Below are 27,442 nucleotides of genomic sequence, written 5' to 3' on the forward strand. Positions count from 1 at the left end.
TATATATATATATATATATATATATATATGAAAATTTAAAAAAAAAACTTAATAAAATTTTTCAATAAAATTTTTTTATGTTGATTGATTTTGCGCCTTTTTGAAATAATGCGCCCATGGCATTCGCCTTACTTGCCATACCCTAGATACGCCACTGCCTGTAAATAAAAGTGTCCTTCATTTAGAGTTACCCCTTACTGGAAGTTACATTCTTTTTTTATTCACATCATTGTGATTTCCTGTTATAATGCCTTGTTTTATATATGTATGAATGATTTGTTTATTATTATAATAATTACTCCTTTCTTCTCATCCTTTAGATACTAATTCAACAGCTGTCTCAATATCTAATTAATGATTACCCACCCAGTTTAAAAAGTTTAGTTCTGAAGTTTCTCTTAGTCCTAGTCACCGTAAGTATTAATGCTAATTCTAATTGTATAACAAATTGGGGCTTATTTTCAATTTATTATTTGTTGCAATATTATTTTACCAAACTTTATACTTTTTTCCCTCATCTATTTTGTGTACAGAATTATTTATTGCAGTAATTATTGTATACTGTGATATTTCTGTAACTTTTTTTGTTTAGTGTTAATGTTTGTTAAAGGGTATAATTTTACTTATGTTAGAACTGATGTTAGAAATCTTTTTTTTTCTTTTCCTCTTTAAATTATTTTTAAAAGGAGCTTAATTAGGAACAAGCAATAATTTTAATTTTAATAATGAACAAACAATAATTTTAAATTTTGTTCAGATTGATATACCTTTGGTGATATGTTCAGAGCTATTTTCACTGTCTAACTTAGTACTATAATTCGATTGATAAAGTCCTTTCAAATGTCTGTAACCTTGTTCTGATAACTCATGTAGAGCATGTTTTTTTTTAAAAATTATATTTTATCTTTAAAAGATTTCCATTTCAGATAATACAGAACTTTGTTTCCCACTGTATTTACCAATAAAACCCAACTTAACATACATATTATTTTCTACATTTAAACAAGAATCTTGTAGTGTATATACTACTACAATAATATAATTCCTATTCACTACTATAGAAAATGAGTAAACTCGATGCTATTGTCGGGCACCTTTTCATAGATGAAGGTTAAAATGGTCAATATCTACTCTCCCCACATTGGTAACTCGGACGTGAAACGAACACGCCTACTTCGATGGATGGTCAGCATTGAACATTTGACTTGCTACTTGTGATGAACATTATCCTCATCCTCGCTCTGTTGCTTCTCAGTCTCAATCACACACAACGTCGGCCTACTTACACTTGACTGCTAATGGCAGTACAAGAGCAACCACAACTGTGAACTTAATACAGTTCTTACGATCAGCACTCAAAAGTACGGTGATCTTAATACAGCTCTCCCGACTTCTCACAAAAACAGCAATGAATCAACTAGTTGTATCCGTTCATCAAATTCTATCACAGATATAATGGGTATATATAGAAGGTGGGGGAGTACTGTAGTGCTTCTACCACTACAGTAATATAATTCCAATTCTCTAGTATATAAGACATGTTAACTTGAATCTATGGTGGGGTACCTTTTCATAGATGAAAGTTGACATGGTTGATATCTACTCTCCCCACAATCTCATAATTTTATCTCTTCATTTCATTAGTTAAATGGGATTTCTTAACTTCCAGATCATAAGATGAACTTTGGTGTTCAGGACCATAAGAGGACCATAAACTTAAAGCAAATTTTTTACTGAAAGCCTTGTTACAGTTTTAATACATTAATTATGTACTAAATTTTATGTTGCCTTTAATGTTCCAGCATTTTGAAATCTTACAAAACATGCAAATATATTTAATTTTATACATAAAATAACATAACAGCTCGAAGCTGTGTATTTTTATTATAGTTGATATTAAAGTTTAAGCATTTTTGAACTTTAATTATTAAATTATAGAATCTTAAACTCTAAACAGACTCCCATTTATGAAATTATTCCTAATGTTTTTTTATTGGAAGTAGGTGTAGTATATTCCACTAGAATGATTGATGGTTGAATATTCTTTTTCAGATACTCACTTTCCAACATTCAATTTTTTAAAGCTATATCTTAGTGTTAATCAATTATGCTTTTTTATTGTACATATTTCAAATATCTTGAACATTTTTTTTCCTAGGCAGTTGAAAATGTTAGCCAAAATACTCTTTTGGAATATTTAATGATGAACAGTTTATTTGAAGCAATAATACAAGTATGTATTAAATTAATTCTTATAAAAATGATACTTATGTCTTACACATTTTTTTTTATCTATGGTATTTATCTTTTATATTAAGTTTAAGAGAAAGCATGTTTTCTGATATCTCTTAACTTGGTACATAGTTATAAGATAGTTTTTTTTACTGTACAGGCCTTAGTCTATAACATGAAAACCTTTTACTTAAAGCCTTTGAACTTACTTCAAATTTTATTAGAAATTATTATTTTTTTTTAAAGGAAGCTAAGCTCCGAAGTTTGTTTGTTACAAATGAAGATTAAATTTTTTAAGAATATTATTCCATATATGTATTCTAAGGGATTAATTTTGCTCTACAGTTTGTTTATTTTGATAAAATTACTGAGATTTAAAATTAAAGGTAGAAGCTGGAATTTTTATTTGGCTTAATTTGTATCTTCTATTGCATTAATTTAAAAAAAATTTCCGTTGGGGAAAATTTTTTTGCCTACTAAGTTATAAATCAAATGCTGCTTTTTATATTCACTTTCTAACTTTAACATTGTCTTTGCAAATGAAGTTTAATAAAAAGAAAAGGTTGAAAGTATAGTAAACAGTGTAGAAAGTAGAATACACAATTAAAGTAAAAATAAATTCAAAATTTGCTGACATAAGTCTATAACTATGGTTTTGAACCTTTCCGTCCCCCCTTCCCCCAAACAAATCAACCAAAAAAAAAGGGAAATTTTAACACAATCCTGTTTTATAAATACCAACATGAATCTTAGTCTAACTTGAAAAAAAATTATAGGTAGTTTAAATTAACATTATCTGCTTATTATAAATAATAAATGGAAATTTTATTTCCTTATTTAAATGTGTTTCTAAGTTTGCATATATTATACTCTGGTCATTTTACATCTTATGCAATTTTACATCTTATTTTAAAAAGTTTTTTTGTCAGGTTTGAATTTAACTAAATCTATGAAAGATAATGAGTTCCTGTTTCAATCCATTTTATTTTATTTATTGATATTCTTTTTATTTACATGAAAAGTGTTCTCTTTGAACTTAAACGTATGTGCTATTCAATATTCATGAGGGTAATGCTTGAATATTTCACTTGAAAGAACGCCAATTTCATGTCAAGAACTTCTTTTACAAAGTGGTATTTGAATGCATTGTATTTTTCATCGAAAGCACCGCTGCTCTATCCAAAAAAAGTTGTTTTTTTCCTACATGTGGCGTTTCTGACAAAAGAATTTTTGGTAGCAAAAACATTTATCAAGAAAACTTATTTATGGCAGAATAATTGTTTGAGAGAAAAATTTTATTGAAAAAACTAATAACTAAGTGGATTAAATTTTTGTCAATATCGTGATCTGCAGCAGAACAATCCACAATTCTTAGCAACTTTTGGCAGCGACTTGCAAGAAAATAAATAAACAAAATAATTATTAAAAAAACATTGCATAAGAAAATCAATTTGATGAGTATGTATCTTGTATCCATTCTCTGCTTAAAGAAAGATCGTAAGCTAGAAATCCACTTAGCGTCTTGGCAATTGTAATTGGAGCTAATACGTAAGGAAGTATCCCTTTTTACCCAACCCCTTTCAAAATAACTGATATATTTCTCCAAAACAGCTCCAGTAGAAATGACAAGTGAAGGAGGTGGGGTATACACTCCTCTTTTAAACAGTTTCTTTACTCTTTCTAAGCTGAGTCATATTGCACTATTTCCATTGCAGAGAGCATTCTACCCACTAAAATTCCACCCCGAAGATTGTGAAAGTGAAGCTCATTTCTTCTTCAGAATGTTTTTGATGTGCTCTTGATTATTTCTTATTTTGTTACTATTAGTTATTCTGTTGTTACTAGTCAATTTGTTATTAGTTGCTTCATTATTATTTTTCCTATTATCATTTACTATTGATTATCATTTAACTTTTTCATCAGTGTAATGACTTCAAGAAAGAATAAGAGTTACATTGCCAGCATAAAGCTTTTTCTTATTAAGCTGGCTGAAGAAATCGGCAATCGATCAGCGAGCCAAGAATATGAGATAGGCGAACACTGCATCCTTCGATGGAGAAAGGAAAAAACGAAAAATTCCTAAGAAAAAGAACCAGGAGAAGCAGAACAACCAAGTATCATGTACTTGAACACAAACTGGAAAAATGAGTGCTTAGTGAAAGAGAGAAAGGTCATGCAGTTTTGACCATTAGTATGAGGCTGCATGCAAAATTTATTGCCAAAATATGGGTATTTCCTCATTTTCTGCTTGCTCTTCATTGTGTTTTCGTTTCGCAAAGCATCAAAATTTATCTATAAGAGCACGAACAACAGTGCCTGTTGACTGGAAACTGAAAATGAACAACTTTTAGATTTTGTGCAACATATTGTGAGGGTGTCTAATCTCACTAATAATCAAATGAAGTGCCCTTCACATTTGATCATCTTCTTCTCACACTCTGAACAAAACAGATAAACAATCAGTTTTCATTGAAACTACAGGCCATGAAAAATCTAGCTTCACTTGTATGTTGACCTGTTCTGCCACCAGGGAGAAATAAAGACTGGTTATCTTTAAAAAAACTATTCCAAAAAGTCATTTCCTTTCGTAAATCTCTGTATATGCAAATGAAAAAGGGTGAATGAATGAGAGTATAAGGTTGGAGTGGCTAGACGTTGCATATAAATGGCAAAAGGGCTCCTTTTTTTCACCCAAGTCTCCTTATCATGGACTCTCTGACTACTCATAGAGAAGAAACAACTAGCTATTATCCCAGGGGACTTGACAAAGAAGTTGCAACCCAGTAGTGATATAACCCTTGTTGATATAACAATCAACAAGGCATTTAAAAATGAAGTTAGGAAAAAGTAGTAAAAGTGGTCGTGTGAGGAGGAAAGGGATTCTCATACTTATACTGCTAGTAGAGCGATGAAGAGAGCAAGCTACAAAATTATCAGCAGGTGGGCCTTAGACTCCTGGGCTGCTGTACCCACCAAGACTATCACGCAGCTGTTTTGCATCATCAAGCGCAGTGGGGGGGGGGTGATTCTGATGAGGATTCTTTTAGTTGTATTAATATGGCAAATGATGAAATCTTGAACTTATTTGTCTGTGACAGTAATGAAAGTGACTTTGGAGGATTTTGAAAGTTCATTTTTTACATTGTTTATATTTTTTCCTCAATTGTAAACTGCAATGCTTTTTTAAATCTTTTTTTTTTAAATAAATTTTTAGCTTAAAATTTTTTATTTAATTTTCCTTATTGCATTGTTTTACAGTTTTATATGATCAGTTGCAGCATTAATTCTTATGCTAAATATGGTTGAATTTTTTTTCATAATAGAAGAATAATTTACTTTCCGGAAATTTGAAATTCTTGAACCTTTTTCTCTCAAACTCCCACCCTGTCTTTATCTGCACCACTGAGCATATAAGTATTTTTGCTGATAATTATTTGCTCTTCTGAAGTATGACACGGCAGCTTTATTTTTTGGCGTGGTACCAACTAGTAAGAACAATATCGTTTTATATCGTTTTGTTGCTTTTATTTATTTATTTTTTACCTGAAAAAGAAAACTTCTTTTTTTCCTGTGAACTCTTTGTTAATGCATTTTAGGCTCCCCTCTTAAATAATTTAAAAATTGAAATTATCTTAGTTGATGTATTTAAAAAATATTTTGTTGTGCTTAATATTATTTTCTGACCATTTAAAGGGATTATTTATTATGCACGCTTATTCCAAATTTACATGTAGCAAGGCTGATCTAGTTCAGCCTTGCCTGAACAGTCTAGGCTATGGCAGCCGAAAGTGAGGGGACCTGTTAACAGAATTTTTTTTTTTACAATTTAGAAATTACAACTTTAATTTATAAAATATATAAAAAAATTTATTATACAGATATTTTAAATGGTAATTTAAAGGTCTCTCCTATAAAAATGCTGATGTATGCACTGTGGTGCTTATGATAACTTTTAAAAGCATTTTTCATTTTTATCAAGATATGGTGTTTTCACTAGAAAATATGGTTCGATGATGTTTTCTCTCTCTACAATATTGCTTGCTTAAATTTTTACCATGCTTAAATCAAAAACTTTTCATTATCCACACTCTAATGAAGCAATGCCAGATATTGCTCTATGTAAAGAATTCTAAGTGCCAGCTACAGGTTATTTTTATTCTGAATAGATTTTAATAATTTTTTTTAACAATTTATGTTTCAATTGAAAGTAAAAATATTCTCTATCAACTTACAAAAGAGATATCCGTCCTGTTCTTATATTTTAGAATTTGTTACATTGTACTTACATTGTTACATTTAGAATATTGTACTTCGATAAATGAAACGTTGCATTTCATTCAAATTTTTTTATTTGTATTTGTAACAAAAAATTGTTTCTTACATTTTATCTTTTTATATGATGAATTAATCAATTTAAATATATTTTAATGTTCTGAAAATTGAAAATTTAAGTTAAAATAACATTATGTAAATTTAGTAGTTTATGTATAGTTTTGAAATGAGGCTGAGAAATTTTACATTTGTATTTCACTATCGTATTTTTTAAAGTTTTGTCATTATATAAAAATTACTAATATTTCTTGCACTGTGTATACTTTTTAATTACCATAATTTCATGAAGGTGCACCATCCTGGTATGTACACCGTTGCAAAAATCAACTAAAATAAAAAAGCTTTTCATAGGATACCTCACTCTGAATTTTACTATATTAATCCAGGTATTTATTGCAGACTTAACGCACATGTTCTAAATACGCATATATATGTATTTTAAATAATTAAAGAAAAACCGTTAAAAAGGTATTAAATATACAAACAATCCTAGTACATAAAATGTATTCCTATTGCTTTTTAAGTAAAATTTCGCATTTTTCAATTTTAATTTGAAGTAGACATTAGAATATAAATTTTATTAGCAATCTACAATCTATTAAAAACCATTAAAATTAGTCTTAAAATTGTTAAAAATAAAAATGCAACGATCTTACTTTTAAATCAGTAATCTGAAATCTTGTTTTAAAAATAAACAATAAATCCAAAAAAATTTTGCTCTAAAACAAACCAAAGAAGAATAATTTATTTAGATATCACTATATAACTAATCACTTAAAACTATCAAAATCGGATCTTTTTGTATCAGAACAAAATAAGTTAATTGTTTCTTTTGGGTTCATCTGCTCATTGTTTATTCAGTGTTGCGTTACTCACGCTTTCTACCTCTATTTGGGCTTTGTTTTGTCTGGGGATGATTTCCACTTTTTTTAAGTCACTTATGACAGTCTCTTTTTTAATAGCATTCCAAACTTCAGTCTCCCATGTGGGGACGTCCTCATAACTTGCCCATTACATGTGACCAGATTTAGTGTAGGAGTAAATGCTGCTTTTCATCCAGTTCTCCCACAGAAATCTTTAATAGAGTGCACTTTATGGGAGCGCAGCTAGTCGGGGATCGATAACCCACGTGGTTATAAAACGCACCTTTATGCTAACATTACACCAAATCCTGCCACTGCTTTATTATATCCTCCCATATCACTCTTTTCATTTGCTTTAATTTTAACATCTTTTGGATTTCCGTAGAGTTTTTTTTTATGTTTCAAGCTTCTCCCCATTGCTGAACACCCTGATACATAGGTGAATGGCATTGTTATTGTGGCCTGTAGTTACTACGTCCACAGATTTTGCACCCCTTTCTTCCACAGTCCAGTTGGGAGGGTAGTTGTAAAAAAGGGGAATCTCGTTCATGTTTATTAACTGACCATGACCCAGTCCCTGCTCCTCTATTTTTTCACTTACAAAAGCCAAAAACGAAGCCATTTTTCCATCCAATTATCATGCAATCTTTGGCTTTTATGTAGTTTTTGTCACACACACCAGTTCTTTCATTTCATGAATCTGAAGTACCTATTTTATCTAAAATCTGGAATACCCATCTGACTGGCTATCAATTTCGCTCGTACGTGAATCCGCACTGTAGAGAGGGACAACCCTTTTGCTCTCTTCTTCTTTCGTGCTGCTAAGTTATCCTCCAGCACGGGCCACCCAATAGTGCCATTAGGCAGAATACATTTAGTCTTGTGTAGTTTAGTGCCCACTTCCGTATTTCTTCTGTTTTTTTTTTTTTTTAAAGTTTTGACTGCTTAAATGCAGCCATATAACTTTTCCTCTTAATGAGAGGCATTTAAAATGTATATTACTTAAAATGTAAATGTAACTTAAAAACAAGTTATCTTGAATAATTAAAGGTGCCTTTATCACTTTTGAGTAACATTGCATGAAACATAAGAAGCATGAAAAATAAGTAAAAAAGCACTAGTAACAGGTGAAAAAGAAAAAAATAATGATGAAATTTCGATCGTGGCTTCAAAGAAGCAACATTTAAAAAGAAGGGTCAAAAGGTTCAAATATATACCACCCTGTTGGATAAGCCTTCCTACCAAATTTTCATGTTTTAAATCAATAATGGAACAGCATATCTCCACGAAATTATGGTAATTTTAGACCTAATTACTTATTTGTGCAGGTGAACAAGAAAAAAAGATCAGGCATGTAACAGGGGCATGATACTTCCATTCTCCATCGCGCAATCTAATATTTAAGGCTGGCGGAAAAGTTTGACCTTCCAAATTATTGAATTTTAATTTAAGCTAGAAACACTTATCTAACAAAGTTTCATAGTTAAAATCCATACATTATTGTGCCTCAATCCAGTAGCACCTGTAAATGTTTTAAAATGAAGCGTCTGCATTTTTATTCTGTTTAGGACAAAAAATACTGAGTAACACACTAATCACTCACAAAACCATTGTTTTTTAAACCTTATGACAACCTTATTTTGATATAGTATTATTGTTGCAATAAATGCATTTCAATTAAATTCTTTCTTTTATGGTTTTGGTTCCCAAAAGGTTATTCATATGACATCTGTTTACATTTAAAAAAAAAATCATATTTTTTGTGAATGTAAAATAATGGCGGGTAAAAATTTTAATCTAGCTTGTATTGTTCTACTTAAAAATTCTGTTTAAAATTATTCTGCTTAAAAGTTCTGTTAAGAAATTTCTCTGAAATTTAAAACTTCTGACTGAAAATTTTTCTCTTTCAGTTGTTAAATGATACTTCCTCTAGGCAAAATCATGGTTACGATGCTGTGCTTTTACTAACTATTCTTGTAAATTATAGGAAACATGAGGTAAATTTTTGTTAATTCAATGTTTTTTTTATCTAATGTAATAATTTATTTAGAAATATTGTTTAATTTCAGTTTGCTATTGTTTAATTGTTATTATGTAACACTTCCCGTAATGGTTTCTTTTATTGAATATTTTCTATCCATAATATTTATGCTAACTCAAGACTTTGAATGTAAATTAATATTTTTAAACTTTAAGTGTATTATAGAAGTATTTAAAGCCAATTGTATTAATTGGTCAGTTCACTAATTAAATAAGCTATGAGTGTATTTATTAAAAGCAAAAAGATATGCAACAAACATAAATTAAAATGGAAGACAACTATTGACTTTAGTTATATTGTATTTAGAATAAAATTTTTTTCCAATCTTGATTTGAAAGTGGTTCTTATTGAAATTGTAATGCCTTTCTGTCAGAAAATATGCAAAACATTAAGCACTCTTTAAAACTGTAACAAGTCTAAAATAAGCGAATAGTCATACATATAAGTAATTTGACTCAAGTCTTTGTCGTAAGGATTTTTAAGTTCTTCTGATTTTTATTAATCATGTTCTAAAGACGTTAATTGTGTTTTTAAGCAGCTTTTATGTAATGTAAAAAAGTGCCCATACAAAATATAGAAATGCATACATATTTTTTCCAACTCTGAATAAAATATTTCTAAAATTTAAGACCAATCATATTTTGAAATGTTTGAAACTTTTTCTGATGCAGCAGATTTTTAAATTTTGGCTTAACCTGACTTGTTTTTTTTTCTAGGCTGCTAATCCATACATTGTGAAACTTTCAATAATAGATAATGAAATGTCTCTAAATGTAAGTAATTCTGTGGTTATTGTTTGATTTATTTGTAGCTGAAATTCACATTAAATAAGTACAGCAAAAGCTTAATTCAACAGGTACAACATGTTACAAGAAGTTCAAATTTCTGACAAATTTCCAAGTTACTTGCAAAAGCTTAATATTAATGATACAAAAATTATTTAACACAAGCCTTCCACTCTAGCAACAATTTTTTTATTGAGGGAAAGTACTGTTTTGACCGTTACACAGACAGGGTACCTAATTGTCTTGATGTTCCTATTGAGTAATATTTGTCCTCATTAGTCTTGATCTTAAGCTTTTTGTATTTATTTGACCTCAGTTGTCTGTCTAGTTTTTTTTTTTTTTTGACAGGTACTTATTTTGTGAAAATTTAGACATAACTTGTGAAAATTATATTAAAAAATCAACACAAAAATATGGATTTATCATTTCTTACGGGATACAAATGTAAAATTTTAAGAAAAAGTGTTTTATGAAACCTAAAGTTGAATTTGTGAAGGTACCGATAAACTGTAGTAAATTTGGCCTGGACAGTCCCCTGGTCTTGATATTCCTGATTTTTTTTTTGTTAACAGAATACTCCATTTTCTATGAATAAAAATACAAACTTTAAACTGTTTGATTGGAGGAATTGAAAGATTTGGATTTTTGATACAAATTTTTTTAGTTTAATTATTAATGCTCGTGAAAATCGTTAAAGTCAACATTTCAAACAAGTAGCTTTGCCTTAAGGAGTCATGGTTACACTCTTGATGGGAGTTCAGTCATTTAATAGTTTCATTCTGACTCTTAATGAAAATATTTATGAATAAGTTTATTATGATGGTTCTATGTTTGCATTTACCAACAAGACCTACTAGAAATAAGTTGTTTATTATAAATGAACAATAAAATGTTTATAATGTACAAGAGCTTTTAATGTTCTGAAAAATTTTGCAGATTTCTGCCCACAACAAATACCACCTGCATATAAAAAAAACTTTTAACCTGAAGCTGTTGATAAGAACGAGTATATGTCAATCATTTTCGTAAATGGTTTTTACCTAAAATAATTTTAGCTACAACTTTTCTAATAAACATCCTAAATCTATCTTGCACCCTTTATCTTCTCTGGTCCTCGTTATTTTGTCCGTAAACAAACATTACTGCTTTGAATGAAATGTTTCCATGGAATTACAGAGAAAACATGATGTATAAAATCATGAGGTGCCCATCTTAAAAATATCGAATCAAGCTGTTTAAAGTGTAAAATACCGTTCTTAAAGTGAGAGCTTTCTATGGGTAGAGAAAGTACTAGAAGTTATACACTGAAAGGTAAGTCCATAAGGTAAGGTTTTGCTGCAGTAGCTTATAACTTTTCATATCATTAGCTTATTAAATAGTTTATTGTTATTTTTAACTAAAGTTTTTAAAACCTAATTAGAAATATTACTTTAAAGCATGTTCTACAAAGTTAATGGTTGTAAAGCATAGTTAATAGTTGCCTATTATTATAGTTATTATTTTATAATTTGTGTGAATTTTTTTTCCTTTCAGGGATTCGGGCATGTTGTTTCTCAAGCACTGTCAGATTTTAATAGGTAATTAATTGTTTTATCTGGAAAAACTGTTTAATCTATTTTAGGTTTTTGTGGTTTTCCTCTTCGTGTAACGCAAATGCGGGTTAGCTCCGTCAAAAAGTATTCCACGAAGGCAAATTTCTCCTAATACTTAATCCAGGAATTCCTTTGTCTTCTTGATTGGGTTCAAAATTACGCGACTAAAGAGTGGAACATTGGTAGTTGTAAACACTAAATTGGCTGCTCAACAACGGTTATTAAATACTATTGCATATGTGTTAATTGTTTGCTACCATTCTCATATGGTTATAGTAATAAATCTTGATTATGAATTAGTTTAAGAAATAATGGATATTAACATCCATTGTATGAAACATTGCAGTATTTTCTTGAAATAATTTGAAATATTTATTTTGTTTATAACTTATGATTATTTATCTTTCTCTTGTTTATCACATTATTAGTTGGGAATTACCATTGTTGAAAAGACATAGTGAATGACAATGTTTTTATTTTTTAGAAAATTCTGTGAAGGTGAACTCGAACCTCATAATAGCATTTTTTCAACAATTACCTCCTTTGTAAGCATCCTTCTTTTCTTTATGTTATTTTATAAAAACAAAGAAGTAATTGGTACTAAACTAAGTGCATAGTGTATTAATAAAATTACGATATCTTAAGAACTACATAAAGTTGTGTTTTAAAATATGGATATTTCTTTATTTTTTGCAGAATTTTTTTTGATTCTAGATCAATTTTTTTGTAACATTTTATGTGTAAACTAATAAGTTTTAAAGGGCCAAACAGAATGCATGTTGTATTAAAGTTACTATTTGTTCAGAAATATTAATTTCAATAGTTTCAACATTGATTCTTTCTTTGAACAAATCTGTTATTATGTAAAGTGATTTACTTTGTTTGAAAAAAAAATCATCTTCAAAAGAAAGTTTGCCTCATCATTTCCTTTGAGATGAAGTTTTTAAAATTTTGCTACCACTAATTCTCTTGTTTAAGGATCTTTAGTCTATTTTATTGTTTGTTCCATTTCCATCATTTTTTTTAAGCTTTGCATGAGTGAAATAGAGTATTGAGAGTAGAAATGTCACCTGATTTTTTACTAATCGAGTCTGTATTGCACACTAATCATTTTTACTAGTTTGCAATACAGACTCTATGTGGTGCTACATTGCCGAACTAAAAAATTACATGAAAGCTAGAAATTCCGCAATCATATGCCTTCAATGGTTATTATTTATAACACAAAACGAAATGATATTAAAAAAAACTTACAAGCTATTGTTGCTGGCTTAATAGATTAAAGTTTCTATTGTATTACTCAACAGTCGCTTCATTTTCAGAGTGATAAACTACCATTAAATTAAAACACTTCTGTCTAAATCTTGCTAATATAACAACCAACAACTCTGATTTTTTTAGAGTTCTTAAAGACCAATAAATTATTACTTTTTGTCAGCCAAATTAATTTTTTTTAGAGGATAGTTAAATTAAGTTCATTTGAGAGTATTACTATTGTAAAAAATATTGAGCTATAAATTATATTGAGTTCTCAAGAATTCACTAATCTGTTGCTTGTCTTTTACAATATTGTTTATTTAATCATCCTTACAATATATAATCAAGTATAATATTTAACCTTTGAAATTCATCTTTAAACTTAATGTAACACAAATATCTCCTCTTCCTTATAATAAAAAGAATAATATCCTTTTTACTTTTAGGTTGGCAGCATGTTTATTGCTGAAGAACCAGAAATAGAAAAGCATAACATAAAGTAAAATAAACTTTTTGTAGCTTTTTTTTTAGTTGTTAATAGTTTATGTCTATAATATTTAATCTGTTACTCTCAAACATATGTTAGCAATACAATTAGTAAAATACATATCCTAATGTTTCAATAAACTTATGAAATCATCTTAATTATTTTAAGCTTCTTGATGCTAGCTGATAATGTTCACAGAGCTTTTTTAATTGAAGTAGAAAGATGCTTTGATTCAGTTAATAGAATGTTGGGTATGGGATACTAAATCTCAATGGAACTAAGGTTAAGTGTTGTTGATATTTAGAAAGACTTCGTTTAGATCAGAATATATTCTTTTCGGGATGAATGAGGACAAAGATCTATCTCATTATACCACATATGTAACTGCTCTTCTTTTAAAAGTAATTGCTTCTGTTAAATAATATGTTATCTCTGATATATTTATATTAAAAATGTATATGTGTTGTAAATTAAAGCATTTCTGCTTTGAGGCTACATTGATATGTTTTTCAACTTTTAACAGAGCAAACAATGCTGTCTTATTAGCTTTGTATGAAGTGGTTCACTTGAATAGGAATTTTCTTATTACTTTAACACACGTGAGTATTATTTTATTATGACTCAAAGATTTTTAATATCATTTAGAATTATATGCTACAAGCACTATCAATTTATGACAAAAATATTTTTACCTTTAAAACTAACTCAAAAATTTTATGAATACATCTGTAAAAAAATGCATGCTTAGCTGCTGATATTTACTAGCTAGTATTTTTGATGTGCTGTAATCAACAGTTAGTATGTCATAATCCCTTCTTTAATCATGGGCTCTTATCTACTGATGTGCATCGAAAATTCACTTTATTGCTATGTAAAAAAATACATGATTGATAGTATATACATATCTATATTAAATATATATTGTTTAAAAATATTTTTTTTAGTTGGATTATTAAATGAAAAACTAAACTTCTTGTAAAATATACTCAGTGTTAATAGTAAATTTGATGTTAGAATACCTACAATTAATATTCTATGCATTCCACAATTTGTAAGATTTGTGTTTGCTTTATTTTCTTAGTTTCTAAATTTGCATAAATTTTCTTCCTTTATTATGTGAGCTTAAAATTTTTTTAGGACATCTGATATTGTGTTTCCTTTTCTTTTTTATACCAATATCTAAATCTTTCATAATTTCTTTTTTAAATTACTATTCAATTAAGTTTACTTTCTTACAGTTTTATATAATGGCTTTGCAGCAGGGTTTAAGCTGAGTCTAAAAATTCATTAGCAAAAAAGCTAAAATCTGAAAAAAAGTTTTAGCAAAATGCTAAAATGCCATTAGGCTTAGAAAATTACTTTATATCAAACAAGTACTGTAAGTTATCTGACAAAGAATAGCTTAATGTACAAGAATTCAAAAAGAATACCTATAACAAAAAAAACCACATTTATTATTTATCATAACATTTTGGTTTATACATTTTGGTTTTCGTGAACGCTAGCGTCATTGTTCTTCTTGCGAAAGATATTTAGATTTTTTCTCCTTCTTGTTTGATCAAGTTTTTTTCCTGGATGTTAGCGTCATGGTTTTTCGAGGAAGCTTTTTTTTAATGGAATTTAGTAAAATCCTTTAGCAAAAATGCGAAAATGCTTTGTTGAATTTTAGCATTTTTTAGGGGTCTTTTCGCATTTTGCGAAAAAAGCTACCGTAGCGGAAACCCTGCTTTGCAGGATTAAACATTTATTCTAACTTTAGATTACATATTTAAAGTACTAGTATAACACTATTGACATTTAAAAAATATATATGAGTATTGCAATCATGGGTAAAAAGTTTTCCATTGATTGTAAGGAATAAAAAAATAAACTTCGTTGCTATTAAAAGTGAATACCATTCATCCAATTACAGTAGAGCGCCGATTATCCGAACCCTTATTATCTGAACGTCCAATTATCCAAACTGTGTCTGAATTCGTTTTTTTTTAAAGTTTAGAATACTTTTTAACCTATCGACAATTTTTCTAAATTGAGAAGAATAAATAATACCCCCTACATCTGAAGACCATATTTAATTTACAACCTTCTTAGCAGTTTTCTTATAGTTGCCATACATGCATGTATTGTGATACAGTTAAACCTACATACCCCTTTAGCCCTTTACAACAGAAAATTATCTTCCAAGAATGCAAGCTTCATTTTGATTGTCTACAATGGTTGGAATGCAGAAGGAGTTTATGAATTGATAAGTTCTGAAGTTCTATAATTGGGGAATGGGTAGTTGTAATTTATGGTTAATAATTAGTGATTACAGTGCTTGGAATCTTAAATCTTGGAATAAAATTCATAACAGAAAAACAAACGAAACTGAAGTTTCTGAACCTGTAAATTTTTCGGATGAAAATGATGAAATTGTTGCTGAAATTTTGAATGAAAATCGGAACTCTACTGACGAAGTGAAAGAAGTAGGGGATCAAGTTCAAGATAGTGGACTTTTTCATATAGAAGCATGTAATCCATTGGATTTCGCAATGAATTGGCTAGAACGTCAAAATGATGTTGATTCAGTTCAGTTGATTTATTTAAGAAGAATAAGGGATACATGGCTGCTAAAAAACTGATAAGGGATAAATGGCTGCTAAAAAAAACGCGTCTTCTTTGAAATGAGATCTTTGCTGAATTTCTTTTGCAATGGAAAATAATGAAAAATGTTTTAAAATCAGTAATTGACAAAAAATTATAAAAAACTGAAATATGATAAAAATAATTCAGAATGAAAAAAAAGAAATTAAAAAAAAAATTTAATTAAAAATATTTAAAAATTGAAAAAGGAAAAAAATTTCAAACATGCCAGAGCTATTTTAGATAGTACTGCCTGTCCTAAGCCTACAAAAGGTGCGAAGGGAAGTTAATGCATAAATAATAATCATTTACACTAGATTTTAAACAACTTTCCAATTATCCGAACCATGTTCGGTCCCGAGCAGTTCTGATAATTGGCGCTCTACTGTACTTGCTTTGTTACCTATATAAACCAGCTTACTTTGCATACTTCTTAAAAAATGCACTAAAAAAAATTCTTATTTTCTCAGAATCTGACTTTAAATTTACCAACAAAAAATTATTTGACTTAACCATCTAAGAATTAAGACCGTGATCAAAATTTTACTAAAATCATCCTGCTATGCACGTTTTTGTCATTGAATAACAAAGGGAAAACCTGCATTTGGATGCAGGAAGCCTAAAGCTTAAAGTTCAAAAAAAGGCGAGACCAACTCTCATAGAATTAAGCAGTATTTATTAAAATACTGCTTAATGTCGTCAATGGAAACTTCTAAGAAATAATTTTTCTACTCAATTGGCCAATACAGTGCTCCACACACTTATCAAAATCACATGGGTTGTGATCTTTGTTTGATTTTATAGTTCAATTTACATTTAACATCTTGATTAAGCATGAGCAGTATTTTTTTTTAATTTACAGAAAAGTTTTGAAATTTAAGATTAAGCATTGTTTTTATCAAAGATTGTGCACTTCAACATTCCCTAACTAATCTTGTCATTTTAATGTGTTGCTGGATAACAAATTTAACTTCAAATGAATGTAAAAACGTGCCATTATTTATTAAAAACCTGTAGGAAAATTACCTATTTCAACTAAAAATTGCTATCTAGTGATCACATTACTATCAAAATCATTTTTGCATGCTAGATAGCTACCAACTTTTATGTTTTTTATGAAGATTTCCGTCTGTGGAAATGAAATAATAATTAAAAATCATTAATTTTATACACATTTAGAAAACTTTTGTCAGCTTTTAAAAACATGTTTGAGTGATTGTACGGTCTTTTATATACATGTTAGAATTGTTTATGTGATGTTAGGTCAAAATTAATTTAAGTCACCTTTATTGAACAACACATCAATCTAAGGTGTAAGTTTTACTGTGACTGGTTGAAATCTTCAACAATTAACAACTACTAAGTTTACTTAAATTTTTTAAAATTTCATGTGATTTTCTTAGGCAGTATATGAAATTTTTATGATTTGTTGTTGATTTTTGAACCAATGTTACAATATTACTTTTAATCAGTGTGTGTAAAATTACTTTTCTAAATATTTTATCCATGTTGAAAGCCTATAGGACAAGAAAACTTACTTTTGCAGAGAAATGTCTTAGTTTAACTCACTCAAATTTTCATTACATAGAGAAGAAAATCTCTCATTATGAGTCTGGCATGAAGAAGACTCTATCCAATAATCACCCATTGCACAATTATTTTGCCTCTACAATTGTTGTAGGCACAGGCAAAAAGCAGTTTACAAATCAACTGGTTTTTGGTAAAATTTGAATCTATGTCAACTCAATAAGAAACTTTTTTTATCAAAGCCATTCTAATTATTTTTGTAACATATTTTATCAAGAGCATTGAATGGCCAATCTATATGAATGCTGGTGTGCAGTGTAGATTCATCTGGTGAACTCTCTGGAACTATCCTGTGTTCCGGAAATAAGACTTGAGACTAATAAACAACTAAAGAAAACATTTATTAGATTAAACAAACATTTCACACGCCCAGCGTGCTCTCGTTTGATACAGCTAGCAGTTGAAGAAAATATGTGGAAAAAAGCAATTATCGCATCCATGTTGTCACTTTTATACTCTGAAGATCTGCACAGGTTAAACAATAAGTATAACCTCGCGAAGGAGGGAGTGGTCCCACCAAATCAATATGAATATGGTTGAATCGCTGACGAGGTAAGGGATGAGTACCAGGAGAACTTACTACATGTCGTTGCACCTTACTTTTCTGACATGCTACACAGCATCGAGATCATTCAGCAACTTCCCTCTTGTAGTTAGACCACACAAAACGTTCTCCAATCAACTTCACGGTAGCCTTTACACCAGGGTGGGATAATTCATGTAGAGTCTTAAAGATTTTATGACGAAAATCTTTAGGAACGTATGGATGACATCTTCCCTCAGAAACGTCACAGAAGAGTTCTGTTTCCATACCTGAAACCTTGACAAAATTCAATTTTAATGATTTGTTACAAGAGTTTAAACCGAGTTCTTTATCAATCAACTGAGCTTTAGCAAACTCTTTATAATCAATAGAAGAGGGCATTTCTATCTCCGATACTCTGGATAAGCAATCTGCCACAACGTTAAGTGATCCCGCTATATAACGCACATCCGTCGAAAACTGACCAATTCTATATCAAGATGCCAAATTTAATGCGGGGAACATTTCTCATGCTTTTGCGTAAAAGCGTAAATTAAAGGTTTATGATCGGTATAAATTGAAAATTCGCGACCTTCCAACAAGTAAGAAAAATGTCAAACCGAAGCGTAGATAGCCAATAATTCACGATCATACATACTATAACGCTGTTCACTAGGGACTAGCTTACGCGGAAAAAATGCCAAATGCTTGAACTCATCTCCTTCTTTCTGGCTTAGAACCGAACCAATAGCTCGGTCTGAAGAATCGCACGTCAAAGATAATTCCTAATTTTGAGATGGATGCACTAACATAGCTGTTTCACTTAAACTAACTTTGTATTTTTCAAAAGCAATCTTTGCTTCCTCGGTCCAAATTATAGGCCGGTTATCATTTTTCTTAGCTCCCTTAAGATAATCAGACAGTATTGATTGCTCATGTGCAGCGTTTCTCAAAAATCTTCTATAAAAATTCATTAGAGCTAAAAATCGCCTTAATTCTTTATTAGTTTTAGGTTGTTGATACTCATTTATTGCCTTAACTCTGTCTTAAAGCGGTTGAATTCCCTTTTCAGAAATCGAATACCCTAAAAAATTATCAGACGATTGTCCAAAAACGCATTTTTCTGCATTCAGAACAAGTCCGTATTTTTGAAATCTATGAAAAATTTCTTCCAAATGTTTTAAATGCTCATTTTCATTTTCAGATGCTACAAGTACATCGTCGAGATAAGGAAAACAAAAATCTGAATCTCCGAGAATCTCGTACATAAATCTCTGAAATGTTTGCGCATCATTACACAACCCAAAAGGCATAAAAAGGAATTCAAACAATCCAAACGGAGTTATTACAGCTGTTTTTGAAACATCCTGAGCAGCAACTGGAATCTGATAAGCTCTAACAAGATCTATTGTCGAAAATATCTTTTTATTAAAAAGATTATGAGCAAAATCACGCACATGAGGAATTGGGAATCTATCACGAATAGTTTGAGAATTTAACTGCCTATAATCTCCGCATGGTCTCCAATCATTATTTTTTTGGGGTACCATGTGAAGTGGGCTATCCCATGCACTTTTCGATGGTCTACACCCGTGGTTCCCAACCTTTTGTGGACCATCGCCCCCCTCTTGGAGTTGGCTGACACATATCGCCCCTTTCTCTTTTTGCTCAAAAAACCATTCATTGTTGCTTGTGAGCAGCCAAACACTGAAAATATGCTATGTTATTTGATTTTAATTTAAATTGTAATGCAAATAAGGAGGCACATTTACCCTGTCATTTTTATTAATTAAAAAAAAATTTGCATCTTTTTTTTCGAAAAGGAAATGATATTTAAAACGGAATAATAAAAACAAAAGTACATTTTTTTAAATTCATATTTTAATGTAATCAAGAAAAAGTTAAAACGTTAACAACTAAAATTTGAGAAAAAAAAATGAAGAGGGAGAAAGTACACTTTTACCACTTCAATTACTTTTACCACTGCCCTGTGTTTGGTGTATTTCAAAATAAAGCTTGAATGTCAGGTTTTATGCTCGTCAGATTTAAAAGCGGGTCTCCTTTGAAGCAAATGTCCAACCTATCTCTTTGCTTTGTGAGCAGCTGGAAGACAGAACTAAAGCCTCTCTCCACTAAATATGTTGACGGGAACGAGATGAGAAGCGGCTCAGTTTGTTTCCACAATTGTGGATAAGTGTCCATAAGCTTTACCCAAGCTAACTCGTAACCGTATTTTTTAAAGACGACTTTAGCCTCACAGTCATACTTCAAATCTAAAATCTCAGTCTACAAAGAGGAAGTGAGCTTATCCACAACTTCAAAAGAGAAAGGATCGAAAATCCAATCCGGAATTTCTAATTTCATCAAATCTTTAAATCTTGATTCCATAACTGATCAAGGTGATCAGTAAAAATTAAGATTTTATTTTCTAGAATCTCGATATCTGCCATTGAACACTTTTTAAGAGTTGGAAATTGCATTAGCTCTTTGCGACCAATGTTTGACTTGTAGATATCAAACTTGGCGATGAATGAAGATATGATTCCCTTAGCCTTGATAATGTTCATTTTATTTCCTTGAAGTTTTACGTTGATTTCCTTCATTTTTTCAAAACTATGAGTGAGGTACGCAGTTTCCAACTTGCGTTGCTTCAAACTCTCACTTAAAACAGGATCAGTGGTGTCGAGAAACTCAGTAACCGAATCCAGCAATTCGAAGAAACGGCTCAGTTTCCTTTTGAAAGCCATCTCACAGCTGTATGTAGGAGCAGGAATTCGAAATCTTCATCATTTTCATGGCAAAGTTCTCGGAACAAACGGTTATTAGGAGAATTAGCTTTTATTTTATTGATGCCAGAAATAACCAATTTTTCGCAGCCAAAAGTTGACGATGAATGACATAATGAATGGTGAGATAACTTCCGGTACTTCTTTTTTAAGGTGACCCAGAAACCCAGTATGACAACCAGACATGGTTGGAGCACCATCTGTTGCACAAGCACTTACATTTGTGAGGGGAATTTCTTTTACCTCAAAATAATCTTTGACCAATTTAAAAATCGACGATCCTTTTGTATCTGTGTTCAAAGTTCTTGTAAACAACATTTCCTCGTTAATCTCCTTACTCTCATTTATGAATCTCACGTAAGCTAAAACAGCTTTGTTATCTATCACAGTTGATTCATCAATCTGCAACGCAAATTTACCTTCTTTCAGAAATTTGATGAGTTTTGATTCAACGTCGGCGGCCATCTCATCAATACGCCTGGAAACAGTATTATTGCTCAGAGGAACAGAGTGACTTATCAGATTTCCGCCTGCGATACCAAAACGTATGACGAAAACGATCCTGCACTTGAATTTTTTTTAGTTTTTAACTATCATAATTATTTGTCTTACCAGAACCATAGGTTTCATACATATTTTCAATCTCAATCTCAAATGGCTTTTATTATTAATATTATTAGCAAGATTTATCTTTTGAGTACTCGTCGCCCCCTGATCGCCCCCCTAAGGATTATCGCCCCCTTTGGGGCGATCGCCCCCAGGTTGGGAACCACTGGTCTACACCAACCCTGAGATACCATATACTGAAATTCTCGCTTTGCAGCCTGTAACTTTTGAGGAGTTAATCTTCGAGCTTTAGAATAAACAGGTGCACCACGAGTTTCAATATGATGCTCAGTGTTGTGTTTCACCTGAATTGGTGATTTTAGCTGACTTGGTTTGGTAATATCACCAAATTTTTTTAGCAATTTTACAAAAGGAGAGTTACCCTGAACAGTCAAAATACTTATAGACTCGAACTCAGAAACAGTTTCTATTAAGCAATTTTTTCCGCTTTACATCCACCATCAAACCGTAATGCCCAAGAAAATCTACCCCTATTATAGGTTTCAAAATTGCTGCTAAGATAAATGGCCACTGGATTTTTTTTTTAAAATCCCAAATCTAAAGTAATCAATTTAGTACCAAAAGTTTTAATTTTGGTTCCATTTGCGGCATACAGCAAAAAATTAGAAGGTTGAACTTTTTCATTCTTAAGATACTAACCGCAGAGCCTGTGTCAACCAAATATTTATGACCTGTAATTTTATCAAAAACAAATAAGCGCTTCACCAAACCTTTTTCTACAGTCAGCGCCGAGACGGAAGGTCTATTTAGTTTTCCGACCCAAAAGTGCATGGTTGTTGACATTTGCTAGCTTTATTTCCAAATTTAAAATGCCACCAGCAATACTTCCGATTTATAGAATTTCGAACTTCTTTTCCGCGAGAAGATCTATGTCGAATTTCTATTTTTAAGAGTCTCTGCTCAATTGCTGTTGAGCGCTTTCCAATATTTTGAAAACCCTGCGATTCGACATTAAATGAAACCGAAGCGACAGCATTCTCATTAGAAATCTCAATAACACTATCAGCCATTTTAGCTAAAGATTGCCCATTATCTTTACTGATTGATAAAATTTGCTGAATTTGCAAGTGCAAGCATTGCAACCACAAGTTTTTTAAAACCTCAGATGAAATTTTATCTGCAGCTAAACTTTGCATCTCGTAAGGAAGTTTTAAGGGTTTTTTATCGCCTAACTCAATACCTGAAAGCAATTTTTTTAAACGTAATGATTCCGAATCAGCAGTTTGTGCAATTAACCTAGTTTTTATTTGAGCATAAGCTTCACTATCAGGTTTATTTAGTACAATATCTGAAACGCAAGTTAAATCATCACTACCTAAGGATAAACAACATAATAAAATTTGGTGGAATCAACTGTTATGTTGGCTAATTTAAATTGGGATTCCAGCTGAGCAAGCCATAGTTCAGGCTTGTCATTCCAAAAAACTGGAGTCTTTATTGCTACAGCGGAATTTTCACGAAATGAACTACTCTTAAACACTGACTTTTCATTATTCGAAAGTAAAATTTCCCCTTCCATTATAGTAGCACTTAACAATTTAGGAAAAAAGAACTACATACACATAAAATATATTGCAAATTCTATACAATAAACCAGTAATAAATATAGCGTAAATATTTTGAAATGCAACAACTCGAAATATGGTAGGGAAATTTTTTTAAGTACTTAAAACAATGAAAATATCAGTCTAACATTAAAACTACTAATTTCATTAAAAAAATTTTAACCTAAATCTCATATTCAGCATCTTGACCGAACCAAAAAGTTACGACAAGAAATGCTAAACTCACCGGGTCACCACTTGTAGATTCATCTGGTGAACTCTCTGGAACTATCCTGTGTTCCGGAAATAAGACTTGAGACTAATAAACAACTAAAGAAAACATTTATTAGATTAAACAAACATTTCACACGCCCAGCTTGCTCTCTTCCGATACAGCTAGCAGTTGAAGAAAATACGTGGAAAAAAAGCAATTATCGCATCCACGTTGTCACTTTTATACTCTGAAGATCTGCACCACTTCAGTTTGCTTCACCTATAGTAATCGCTACCGCAGCGACGCCACATACAGCTTTTAGTGGTTAGATGTTGGGCCTTATAATTTTAATTTAAATTATTACATGAAGATTTTCCTTTATCAGGGATGGGCAAACTACAGCATGCGGGCCAACTTTGGCCCGCCGGTAGGTTTTATCCAATCTACAGATAGAATTTTAACTTGCCGATCCATAGTGAATATATACAATATAGATCCATTTTCTTGTCTACTTTGTTTAAAGCTATTTTTATTCTTTCTTTTTTAACGAAGTATTGAGGACCTTTTTACTTTTTCTATTTTTGTTCTACAAAACATAAATTGATAGAAATAGCTTGCATAGACAGCTTCAATTGGTAAAATGTTGAAAGCAGAAGTTCTTTGTAGTCGTTTCATCCTTGGGTGCAGGTTTTCATTTTCCCTCCCCATTGACTCAAAGCCTCATATGATTCTACTGCTTAGCCCGTAAACTAGCTTGGCGCGATTATCGCCGCTTTTACACGAAATTTATTGCCGATGAAGCTTATAGAGTAAAATATATAGCTAGGAAGAGCATGACACTCTTCCTCATATTTCGGAGGTGTGCTTGTAACCTTTTCAGCAATTTCTTGGAGAAAAAAAAGACAACAAAATGTTTGAAACTGAAAGTGGAACCAACAGTATTATGTTTTCAACAATCAAGAAGTTAGAGACATGAGAAAAATAATATTTTTTAAAAATAAAAGTTCGTTTTTTGAAAGAAATTTAATAGGAATTTCTTGTTTTTAAAAACATAAGTACTCTTATTGATCGAATTTCTATTTTTAATAACATTATTTATAAGTTTAAGGAAATTCTTATTTTCAAAAATCTAAATTGATTTTTTAAAGCCATTATTTATTTTCATTATTGGTTGAAGGGAATTATTATTATTTTTTTAATTATTTGCTTTTTTATTTAAAGAAGATCAAATTTTTATTATTATTTATAAAAAAATTCTTTTTTTGTTGAATATTATTTATTTTTGAAAAACATTCTTTGTTTTAAAAATATTTAATTGTTTCTTAAAATCGTTATTTCTATTTAGAAACATTATTTTCTACATTTAAATTTATCTTGAAAGAAATTCTTTATTTTAAAATAAAATTTATTTTTTAAAACTATTACTTGCTTGGAGATTTAATTACATGTTTCATTTATAAGTAAAAATTTGTATTTTTTAAATCTTATTTTACTCTTCCTGTTAGCGATTTTTCTAGTAAATTTAATTCAAACATTTATTATAGATGATTACCTCTTCTAATATTAATTAATATTATTAAAATATTAATATATATATTTTAATATATATATATCTTAATATTTTTAAAGACTATTATCTTTATTAATATCGAAACATAGCTAAATTAAGTTAATAAATTTTAAAAAAATTGTGGTTAAATATTTAAACTTTTAATCAAATTAGACTTTAAGTTTTCTATACATGGGATGTCAAAAACTGTGCTGTGAATACCTCTTTATCTAAGGGTTATAGAAACATGGTTAAAATTGAAAATATTTTTCATATTAAGTTAGTATCGTATAATAGTTATAATTGCGTCACTTGTTTTAGTAAGTTTTTAGAAAAGTAAACTTTTTAAGCCTAACTTTTTAAGTAAACTTTTTAAGCCTTGTTTTAATGCTTAAACCTAAAATTTGAAAATGCTCTTTAAATACTTTTATACAATAATCTGTAAAAAAAGTTTGTTTTATAAAAAACTAGTGAAATTTACGCCAAAAAAGAATTAAAAAATCTTTTACTACTCTCTCACAAAGAAATAGGGGAAGGAAGCTGTCTTAATAACTTCTTAGAAACCACAATAAAAACTTTTTTACTAACATGACGGTGGTTTCAAACTTAACTGAACTGCAAACTAATGAAAACTAAATTGAACTTAACTAAACTGAATATTTCAATCTTATGATAAGAGCCATGATGGCTTGGGAGAAGAGCGTTCGCCTTCAAACTAGATAAACAGGTTTTAAATCTCAGGGATGGCTGGTTGATACGGATTCCGCATCCAGTTTGCACCAACCACTGTGCAATATCCTCAGCGGATTAAATATCCTAAGCTGTAGACGGATCAAGGGTTAGTGTCCCCTTGCCGTCAGGCTAAACAGTATATATTTTCATGGTTTTCCTCTCTACATAACACAAATACGTGTTTGTTCCATCAAAACGTCCTCAACGAAAACACATTTCTCCTAACACTTGGTTCAGGAGTTCCCTTGTCTTCTGGATTAGATTCAAAATAACAAGGATACGGAGTTGTAGTCGCACTTAACATATGAAAAGTTTGAAATTGAAATACCTAAGAATGAAAGAGTTTTAAATGCAAGAGCATCTTAAATGGATTGCATTATAAAATTTATTCTTATTTGGTTGGAATTATCCAAAGCTATTTGCATTAAAAAATGTATAAGTGAAATGCATTGATAGAAATAAAATAGTTGAAATTAACATTTAATTATTTTTTCAAAGTTTATCTCGAAGTTGATAATTGACAGTTAGCAGTTTTTCATAAATTTGAAAGAAATAATGAAAATTTCACCTTAATTTACTTTTTTTTCCGTTAAAATATTTAAATAAAACTTTCATTTAATAATATGAAGCATAATTATGAAAATTGCTCTACTGAAAATAAAATTTATGTTATAAGTTAAATACGTTGAAGATCTCATAGATTAAATAGGAAATAGTAAATAGTAAATTAGGAAAAAATTAAAACACTGAAATCTCAATTAAGTAATAATACTATTTTATAATTTTTGTAAAGTGTATTTTACAGATACTTTGAAGTATGAAAATATTGAAGTTATTTCAGTTAAAATTCAAGTTCAGTTAAAATAAATATAAGTTAAAAAGAAAAACTATCGAACAATTCTATATCATATTCCAAATTTTTAATCTTATTTTATAATCACTTAATCCTTTTTTCTTAACTATAAACGAATGGATTTTTAGTAATAAATAAAAATAAATATTATTTCTTCATTTTAACAAGTTTTTTTTATAATTAATCCCCTAATTAGTCAATTTTGACAACTAAAAAATGCTATTTATTAATATACTTTAAAGAAAACTATTTAAAAAACTGTTAAAAAAAATATTTTCATATTTATTTTGCCAATCTTCCTTTTTCTAAACTAAGAAAATTGTGCTTCTCATGAAGTGAAATTATGAAAGTTGCACATACTATTTTTATTAAGAAATTACGAATTTTATTAAGAATTTATTAACAGATTACGACATATCTTGATTCTCACAATCAAAATATAAGTCAGTGAATAAGAATTAATGTAAAATAATACAGCATAAAGTAAAATTAATGTTTGAGCATTGCACATCATGCGCATTTAGCATGCACTTTTAAATATACAAGTGTTTTGCTAAAATTTTTAAATCTTAAAAATTCCAACTCAAAAAATTTGTTCCCAATTGAAATTCGAAATAAAATATTCTTAGATCAAAAAGTCATGACAAGCAGGCAAGCCTTTATTAATATGTAATACAGTCGAACCTCGATTTCACGAATTTTTCGATATCTCGAAGAAGAAAAAATTCCCTTCAAATTTCCTATACACTCAATGCTAAAAAAAAACTTGATTTCACAAATTTTTTTTCTAATTCCTTAGATAACTTGAATTTTTTT

The 27,442-nt window shown here is 29.8% G+C and overlaps 1 protein-coding gene across 6 annotated transcripts in view; it reads left to right on the plus strand.

The window, feature by feature from the left end:
• The window catches only part of LOC107440967 (armadillo-like helical domain-containing protein 3), an 86,354-nt gene that overhangs the window by 27,598 nt on the left and 31,314 nt on the right, over positions 1-27,442 (plus strand). For all 6 annotated transcript variants that reach the window (XM_016054069.3, XM_071188418.1, XM_016054068.3 and 3 more), the window contains 8 exons: positions 321-413; positions 2,159-2,233; positions 9,338-9,424; positions 10,185-10,241; positions 11,787-11,830; positions 12,330-12,390; positions 13,549-13,601; positions 14,113-14,188. In XM_016054069.3, the coding sequence (XP_015909555.1) occupies positions 321-413; positions 2,159-2,233; positions 9,338-9,424; positions 10,185-10,241; positions 11,787-11,830; positions 12,330-12,390; positions 13,549-13,601; positions 14,113-14,188 (546 nt within the window). The remainder of the gene's footprint in view (positions 1-320; positions 414-2,158; positions 2,234-9,337; positions 9,425-10,184; positions 10,242-11,786; positions 11,831-12,329; positions 12,391-13,548; positions 13,602-14,112; positions 14,189-27,442) is intronic.

The sequence above is a fragment of the Parasteatoda tepidariorum genome, chromosome X2 (genome assembly GCF_043381705.1).
Source record: "Parasteatoda tepidariorum isolate YZ-2023 chromosome X2, CAS_Ptep_4.0, whole genome shotgun sequence".
Lineage (NCBI taxonomy): Eukaryota > Metazoa > Arthropoda > Arachnida > Araneae > Theridiidae > Parasteatoda > Parasteatoda tepidariorum.